This window comes from Ranitomeya imitator, chromosome 2 (assembly GCF_032444005.1).
Source record: "Ranitomeya imitator isolate aRanImi1 chromosome 2, aRanImi1.pri, whole genome shotgun sequence".
NCBI classification, from domain to species: domain Eukaryota; kingdom Metazoa; phylum Chordata; class Amphibia; order Anura; family Dendrobatidae; genus Ranitomeya; species Ranitomeya imitator.
The window spans coordinates 185,578,527-185,588,140 of NC_091283.1; the positions used below are offsets into that span (position 1 = coordinate 185,578,527).

The following is a 9,614-nucleotide window of genomic DNA, read 5'->3' on the forward strand; positions in this document are numbered from 1 at the left end:
CAACGAGATTTTCTGGTTTTCATATTCTGTCGCTCACAGTTGAAGTGTACCGACTATAAAAATTACAGACCTCTCCATTCTTTGTGAGTGGCAAGACTTGCAAAATCGAGTATCGTGTGTGTGATATTTTTTTGTAATAATACATTTAAAAAAATATTAATACCAATGATATCTTAGAGAATATTAATACGGTACTAGTGTATTTAACAAAAAATTATGCTACTGATCACATTAAAAATATTACTAAAATATGAAGAGAATACTAATGTTAAAAATGCTACCATATAAAAAATACACAAAGTATTTAAAAAACAATAGTAATAAAATGAAAAATTCCAATGTATTGGATACAGAGGTAGAGATAGAGATAAATATATATAAAGTCATGGTGCACTTTTGACCAGTCACTGAAAAGCAACAAAAAAACGATAGAAATGAGAAATCTGCTCCAATATATAGAAACACTCCCAGTTTCATACCTATTCAGTGCAGTTCGATGTGGGCTCTATTTGTTGCCCTACACACATCCAAACGATAGTGAAGTTCTCGCCACACACAGGTAAGGACATCAGGGGTAACAGAGTGAATAACGTCAGTGATTCTCTGTTTTAAGTGATTAATGTCATTGATACGTTCATTGTACACATGTTGCTTCACATAACCCCAAAAGTAAAAGTCTAAGGGCGTCAGATCCGGGGATCGTGGTGGCCATGGCTTGACAGAACCCCTGCCTATCCACCGTCAGGGCAATGTTCTATCCAGAAACTCATGAACAATGGTGGCGTAGTGTGGAGGAGCGCCGTCCTGTTAAAAGAGGACACCTTCTGGGAATTGTGGCACTGCATACAATTCCAACATATCAAGAAACGCGTTTGACGTCACAGACCGCTCTGTAAAAAAAAAAAGGGTCTATCACCTTATCATGCATCAGGCCACACCACACGTTCACTTTACGGGTGCTACGTTCGTACTCAACGTAGGCATGAGGATGTTCAGCAGCCCATATTCGGACATTATGGCGATGAACATGTCCACCGATATGGAAGGTCGCCTCATCGCTAAACACAATCTTCTGCAAAAATCTTGCATTATTGTCGATCTCATGAAGCATATCTGTAGGAAACGCGCATCGTTTGGGTCTATCCGCCAGTTTGATAGCGTGCAACACCAAGTAATGTTATTCCTATGTGGTGGCGCTTTGTTATAAACGCGCCGATATTCACGGATTCGAATTTAGCGAGCCACAGAACACACTGAACTTTCCTCTGTACCGTGCACATCTCGACTGGCATGGAAACCCACACAGCTGGCATAAGCTTGTGGTTACATGATGTCACAGACCTGGCAGTGTATTAATCAGAGTTCAGTTTATCAGGGGTTAATCTGACTGGGGGCTCAGAAACAGCTTAAATGAGTTTGTTTTGTTTGATTGATTCTTGTTATCCCTCTTCATGAAGAGGTCTGATATGATTGGGCCAGAGAAAGGGCGCCAAAATGTAAACTATAAAAGTGCACCATGACTTTACGGACACACTGTACATATAGTCTCCATTTCATGAGATGCACGTACCCCCATTTCACACAGCGGCAAATATTTATAATCCCACCCCATGAAAACTACACACCTGGATAACACCACCCCCCACCTCCATTCCTACTTGTAATTGTACAATGCTGACCCACGCACAACTATCCCTGGTTGTAAACAGCTGAAAAGTCAAAAAACTAAATCCCTTCATCAGAACATTACCATAAACGCAGCAACAGACTAAGGCTATGTTCACACTTTGCGGATTCCACTGCGGATTTTTCCGCAGCAGAATTCCAAAATCCGCAGTGAAAACCCGTTGCGGTTTTTACTGCGGATTTATCGCGGTTTTTACTGCGTTTTCTTCTGCGGATTTTCATCTGCAGTTTTCTATTGGAGCAGGTGAAAATCCGCAGAAAAGAAGTGACATGCTGCGGAATGTAATCCGCAGCGTTTCCGCGCGGATTTTTCTGCAGCATGTGCACAGCGTTTTTTGTTTCCCATAGGTTTACATTGTAATGTAAACTCATGGGAAACTGCTGCGGATCCGCAGCGGTCAAATCCGCTGCGGATCCGCAGCAAAATCCGCAAAGTGTGAACATAGCCTAAGTATACACAAGAAGCCCCCATAGACTGAAAACAACAGACACAGCACTCGGGGGGAGCAGATAGATCAATCAATATCGACAGCGGTGTCCATCCTGAGCTAGCTGGTTCCTGCACAACATACCAAACGTACCTCGATTACCACACCACTGACAATGGAAGAAAGATTACGGTAAGTTTTTTGTTCTGTTTTTTTCTTCAGGAAATTCCTTTTTCTAAAAGGTTTTAGGCTATGTGCACACGTTGCGGATTAGGCTTAGGAATTTTTGGTGCGGATTCTGCATCTCTTGGCAGAAAACGCACCTGCGGATTTGTCCAGTTTTTTGTGCGGATTTACTGCGTTTTTTACCCCTGCAGATTTCTATAATAGAATGGGTACAAAAACGCTGCAGATCCGCAAAAAAGAAGTGACATGCTCCTTCTTTTAAAGTGCAGCTTTTCCCTGCGGAATTTTCCGCACCATTAGCACAGCATTTTTTTTTTTGTACTGTAAATCACTTGCGGATCTGCAGCGTTTCTGCACCGCAAAAAACGCTGCGGATCCGCAGGAAATCAGCAACATGTACACATACCCTTAAGGAGTATTTATTTTCCTGAAGCTTTTTAAAGACATGTTTTGTTTTTTAAAGTAGTGCAAGGCTACATTCCCACTATGACCTCTTTTTTTTTTTTTTTTTTTTTTTTTTTTTTTTTTTTTTTACACTTGAAAAAAATGCAATGGACCTATTTAAGTTAATAGGTACCGAAAATCTGCAACATCAAAAACATCATCATGGGAACGTAGCCTTTGGAAGTTTCCATAGAATGTGTTTCCAATGCGTCTTTTGCTGAGAAAATATGGTAAAATAAACGCATTTCTTATTTAAAAAAAAAAAAAATTTGACATACTGTTTTTCCCCGTTTAGCATTTTTAGAACCCAGAGTAATAAAAATAAAAAAAAAAAAAACTTACAAACCGCAAAATGGTTTAACAATGAAATGGAATCTTTCACATGCTTTGAAGATATTTTTAAATGCAGTTTTTGGAGCAGCTCCAACCCAAAATCCTCTTTAAAAAAAAAAAAAAAAAAACTGTGCGGCTTTGTGCACATGGAGTCTTTTTTCCAGAGCTTTCAGAGCAGAAACCCAAAGTTTTTGAGAATTGGTGGAAGATTTGGAAAGTTTCTGCTCCAAAATTCTTTGAAAAACTCAGTGAACATACTGCCCTAAAAAGGGGGTTACAACACTGCATACCAATACCATTTAGGGGGCTTACTCAGGTGGGTTCGTCATGGCCCACATATGATGACGAAGAACAGGTACTGAGGGAAAAACTTTCATTATGATAGGGTTTATGGTGATGTAAGCTTAGCTCTAATGTGTGGGCTCTTATTGCCAGGGCCATGATTGGTGCTGAGATACCAAAGGACCCAATAACTCCGTGACGACCTTCATGGCCATCGCAGTCCGTGTGCCCTGGATAATTCAAGGACTGATATCTACAGGTAGATTTGGGGTTTGTGCACATAGAGACTTTTTGCTCAGATTTTAGGGCGGAAACTCCAAGTTCTTTTTGGAGGATTTGGAGCTTCCACTCCGTTTCTGCTCCAATAACTCAGCAGAGACTCAGTCTGCACTCACCCTTATGTGTCAAATGGTGACATTGACACCAACATCTGCACATATATCACGCACGTTACAGCTTGGATTTTGGCCAAATCTATTGCGTAAAATTATTCAACAGGTGAACGGAACCCATGGGGGGACATTCTATAACCTGAGGTATGACCTGAAGCTCTCTGACCCCAAAGCGCCATCATTCCACTCATGTCTAGACGTGTATATCTACATACATTGAAATGACAAGTATTGCTCTCCTGCCAACATGGGGGCCTTGATTCGCTCGTGCTCCCTACCAATCGTGTGGATTACACCCCCGTCCGAACAGCTGTACAGCGCCCCCACCTGACTGAGTCAGAGTAAAAGATCTGTTTCACGTGTCAGTACACAACACTCATACGATGCCTCAGCTTGGCAACGATGCCAGCATCTTAAATAGTACCATCCATCTCTATGCTAGAGTCACGTTACCAAGTAGAAGCCCCCAGCATGCCCATCCGCCCACAGAGACCCCCCACATGCCCATCCGTCCGCAGAGAGACCCCCCTCGCATACCCATCCGTCCGCAGAGACCCCCCCGCAAGCCCATCCGTCCGCAGAGACCCCCCCGCAAGCCCATCCGTCCGCAGAGACCCCCCCGCAAGCCCATCCGTCCGCAGAGACCCCCCCGCAAGCCCATCTGTCCGCAGAGACCCCCCCGCAAGCCCATCCGTCCGCAGTGCCGCCCGCAAGCCCATCCGTCCGCAGTGCCGCCCGCAAGCCCATCCGTCCGCAGTGCCGCCCGCAAGCCCATCCGTCCGCAGTGCCGCCCGCAAGCCCATCCGTCCGCAGTGCCGCCCGCAAGCCCATCCGTCCGCAGTGCCGCCCGCAAGCCCATCCGTCCGCAGTGCCGCCCGCAAGCCCATCCGTCCGCAGTGCCGCCCGCAAGCCCATCCGTCCGCAGTGCCGCCCGCAAGCCCATCCGTCCAGAGACCCCTCCGCTTGCGCATCCATCCAGAGACCCCTCCGCTTGCCCATCCATCCAGAGACCCCTCCGCTTGCCCATCCATCCAGAGACCCCTCCGCTTGCCCATCCATCCACAGAGACTCCTGACACCTCCACCAGAACAGCCCTTATTCTAGATACAATGTCAGATGATCCAGACAGACGCGGTGACGGACGGACGTTACCATAGAGTCCATAAGGAATTATGGAGTCACCCCGGACACTGGGCTCCATCACCTAAAAGTTGGCTGACAATAGTCCAACTTGTTGCTATTTTGGGTCCCAGAACCTTTCTGAAAATAGAGACCCACAAGGTCCTCACAATCCATTGAGCCCAAGCTCCGGAAATCACAGTCCCACTGTACCCGGGCTGCACGGCCATTACTGCCCTGCTGCACTGGTGTAACTGAGAGTTTACTGGATCAATGCACAATACCCCAGAGGTCTTTAATAGTATGGGTGGTCTCACATGGGCCCATCCATGCCCCCTCAAGCTGCGCCTCTTGCGTCCATCACAGTAACCCCCCATAGTGACTTGTGTTGTGCAACTTTTCTCTTTGCTCATCAATGGCAAGGTAGACGCCGTCGTCATTAACTTCTATGGGGCTCAGGAAAGAATCGATGGCAGCATTGGGCACAGTTCTAGATGGGTCACAGAGGCTACCAGTGTCAGACATAGTACCTGGTACGTGGGGGCCACTGACCACCGAACTGTCAGGGAAGGACGGAGCGGGGGGCGCAGATCTAGATGGATCACAGAGGCTACCAGTGTCAGACATAGTACCTGGTACGTGGGGGCCACTGACCACCGAACTGTCAGGGAAGGACGGAGCGGGGGGCACAGATCTAGATGGGTCACAGAGGCTACCAGTGTCAGACATAGTACACGGTACGTGGGGGCCACCGACCACCGAACTGTCAGGGAAGGACGGAGCGGGGGGCGCAGATCTAGATGGATCACAGAGGCTACCAGTGTCAGACATAGTACCTGGTACGTGGGGGCCACTGACCACCGAACTGTCAGGGAAGGACGGAGCGGGGGGCACAGATCTAGATGGGTCACAGAGGCTACAAGTGTCAGACATAGTACACGGTACGTGGGGGCCACCGACCACCGAACTGTCAGGGAAGGACGGAGCGGGGGGCGCAGATCTAGATGGATCACAGAGGCTACAAGTGTCATAGTAACCGGTACGTGGGGGCCACTGACCACCGAACTGTCAGGGAAGGACGGAGCGGGGGGCGCAGATCTAGATGGATCACAGAGGCTACAAGTGTCATAGTACCCGGTACGTGGGGGCCACTGACCACCGAACTGTCCACGTCCGGGAAGGTCGGAGCGGGGGGCACGCAGGCAGGAAATGCCTTCATCCAGCTACACAAGCCCAGCAGGGCTGCACATGCCGATGGCCAAACCTCGCCCCAATTTACCAATGCCGCTAGTCACGTGACCCATTTATAGCCCACCATAGAGGAACATCAGTATGGGGGGCTTTATTACAGAGCTGCAGCCTGTGACAGCGGAGCGGCTCTGCAGTGCTTTACATACAGGGGCATGGAGAGGCAGGTGCAGCCCCCCTGGATGGCATCACCATGGCACCCCCAGCATGCTCTGAGCCCCCCTACCTGTCGGGGCATGCTGGGGGTTGTAGTGCCCGGCCCATACTCACTTTCTCTGCAGGGTGGTGGCCGGGCTGTTGGTGGTGCTGTGGCCGGCTCCGGGGCTGGAGCTGCGGGAGGCGGCCCGGGTGGCCCGCGGGGTGTCCCGGGCTCGGTGGTGGTGCGGCGGGGTGGAGTAGGCTGCCTGGTACCCGGCCTGGCTCTCCCCGCGGTGATGGTGCTGCGGATGGTGGTGGTGGTGCTGCGGGTGATGGTGATGCCCGTAGCCCCCGCACCCTCCTCCTCCGACCGCTTCTCGGTAGTCCGCGCGGTGCTGCTCCGCCCGGTTCTCCCTCAGCTCCCGGTTCTCCTGGCTCACCCGGTCCAGCTGCACCTCCAGCTCCTCGATGCGGCGCCGCTGGGTCTCCAGTAGTTTCTGCTGGCTCTCGATGATGTTATTGAGCTCCAGCAGATACTCAACGGCCCGGTTCGGGGACTCCTGCCCCCCGGGGTTCGGGCCCGAGCCGGCTCCCCCTTCCATAGCCGCCCGGTGGGATGACGGAGCTCGGGGCTGCGGGGCTTGCTCAGGTTGGGCGGCCGGGCATGGTGCCGGGGGCGGAGCGCACGATGCTACCGCGGAGACTGCTGCAGAGTCACTGCGCACTGACAGTCGGGAGGAGCCGGGGGCGAGAGGCGAAGCGCGTCACTCTCCGCAGGCAACCAATCACAAACTGGAGGCGGGACCCGGCTAACCAATCAGGTAAAGTGTAGGCGAGACCAGCGAGTGCCGCCCACCTCCGACCTGTCAGAAGTGACACCTGTGGGTGCTGCAGGAGGGACGGGAACTACATTTCCCGTGATGCCTCAGTGAGGAGTGTCCAAAAATGAAAATAAATAGCAGGGCAGGGGCGACCTGTTTGGAGACACGTGGCTACTGCAGTCACTGTGTACGCTGCCACTGGGACAGCATTAGTTGCCCTCTTAAAGGGAGAGTCCAGCTGCAGCTATGGTACAATGCATCTCCCTCTCATGGCTGAAGCTTTCTCTTCTGCTCCCTGCGCCTCAGGACAGTGATGCTATGAGCTGGCAAGAGGCGCTGAGGCGGTGGCATATGGCCATTCTATTAGTGGGGGGACTGTTATTGTTTATTGGCTCAGAATTCGTGCACATCATGGATCAATCTTTGGGTAAGGAAGCAGCGTCCAAAAATTATTGACACGGCAGACTCGCATAACCCCGGGGGGCGAGACGCCACAGTGCAAAAAGCTTAAAGGGACACTGTCACCTGATTCTGGAGGGAACAATCTTCAGCCATGGAGGCGGGGTTTTGGGGGTTTTTGATTCACCCTTTCCTTACCCGCTGGCTGCATGCTGGCTGCAATATTGGATTGAAGTTCATTCTCGGTCCTCCGTAGTACACGCCTGCACAAGGCAATCTTGCTTTGCGCAGGCGTGTACTATGGAGGACAGAGAATGAACTTCAATCCAATAGTGCAGCCAGCATGCAGCCAGCGGGTAAGGAAAGGGTGAATCAAAAACCCCGCCTCCATGGCTGAAGATTGTTCCCTCCAAATTCAGGTGACAGAGTCCCTTTAAAGGGGATGTCCACGACTTTTAAAGACTTAATTATTGGGTCCATACTCCCTGGCGCTAACGTCGTCCTGTAAAGAAACTGCTGCAGACAATCAACAGCTACTGATTAGCGGCAGCCTTGAAGTTCCATCCAAGCTGGAAGACGCTGCAGCGGATCTGTTGTACAAGGAGTAACAACAGTGCCCTAAGGAACATACTGACTCACAAGGTTCTGTACTGTCAACACCAAGAATATCGCTGCATTTATCCAATGACACCAGATGGCGTTTGGATTGGAATTGGAAACGCAAATGTGAAAAGATCCTTAAAGGGAGGGTGTCATCTCAGGAAAGATAGGTCCCCAGGTATATAACAAATCCTTCCATAGTCACTCTCCCCAGGTCCAAGGTTGATTCTTGGCCTAGTGCTCCCAGTGTCTGGCATTGGCAAATCGGTGAGCTTCATCTATGCAGGCAGAGCTGGGGAGCTCACTGATTGGCTGTCCACGTGACATCAGTGCAGCAGCCAATGCCAGACACTGGGAGCAGGGCTGGACCAGGGGAGGGTGAGAATAGGATGTTTTTATTTTCTATACCAAAAAGTGCCTTGGGAAAAAATATTTCCCGTAAGGCAACAACCCCGTTAACAAACCGTTCCCTAAAATATAGATAGGATAGTTTTAAGATAGACAGCAATATATAGATACCGTTATGACCGAGAGTGTTGACACCCTTGAAATTGTTCCAGAAAATGAAGTATTTCTCCCAGAAAATTATTGCAGTTACACACGTTTATTTCCTGTGTGTGTATTGGAACAACACATTAACAAACAGAGACAAAAAAAGAAAATTAGTCATAAATTCACATAAAACCCCCAAAATGGGTCAGACAAAATTGTTGGCACCATTCAAAAATTGTGGGTAAAACACTTTGGTTGAAGCTTGTTCAAACTCACCTGTGGCAAGTAACAGGTGTGGGCAATAAAAAAATCACACATGAAACCAGATAAAAAAGGGAGAAGTTGATTCAATCTTTGCATTGTGTGCCACACTAGGCATGGAGAACAGAAAGAGGAGAAGAGAATGGTCTGAGGACTTGTTCCTTTGTCCATGATGTGCAACATAATCAAGAAGTTTACAACCCATGGCACTGCAGCTAATCTCCCTGAAAGTGGACAGCGGGGACTAGATAGATATATCTGAGACTGAGAGAAGACAGAGTTGATGACCAGTGACGGTGTGAGTGTGGTAGCAAGTTTCGCCATGGGCGCCCTGTACATGTGAGGAGTCATGTGTTTCCATTGGGGACAGAGACCCGTAGCTTCTTCTCCCTGAGAACAAAAGGATCCGCTGACTTTAAAGGGGTTTTAAGTTTTCATAAAGCCCCTGTCCCGAGGTGCATTTTGTCTTAAAAAAAACAAACCTACTTTACTCACCCTCCCCAGGTCCATTGCTGAGTCTCCACCGATGCTCCTGATGTCTGCTATTGTCTGTAGCGCTGGCGTCATGTCAACAGCGCTGCAGCCAATCAGTGAGCTCACTGATTGCCTGCAGTGTTGTCGACATGACATAAACACTGCAGATAATAATGGACACCTGGAGCAGCATAGACGCAGCACCAGACCTGGGGAGGGTGAGTAAAGCACACAATCTTTGTTTTTAAAACAAAATGCATTAGGGGAAACAGAGTTTTTCCGAAACCAGAAAACCCCTTTAATTCCCAACT

General features: G+C 49.3%; 1 protein-coding gene across 3 annotated transcripts in view; it reads right to left on the minus strand.

Moving 5' to 3' along the window:
• IQSEC2 (IQ motif and Sec7 domain ArfGEF 2) overlaps positions 1-6,967 on the minus strand; it is a 248,444-nt gene extending 241,477 nt beyond the window's left edge. For all 3 annotated transcript variants that reach the window (XM_069748265.1, XM_069748263.1, XM_069748271.1), the window contains exon 1: positions 6,389-6,967. In XM_069748265.1, coding sequence (XP_069604366.1) covers positions 6,389-6,858 — 470 coding nt within the window. In that variant the 5' untranslated portion in view covers positions 6,859-6,967. The remainder of the gene's footprint in view (positions 1-6,388) is intronic.
• Between the last annotated feature and the right edge of the window lie 2,647 nt (positions 6,968-9,614).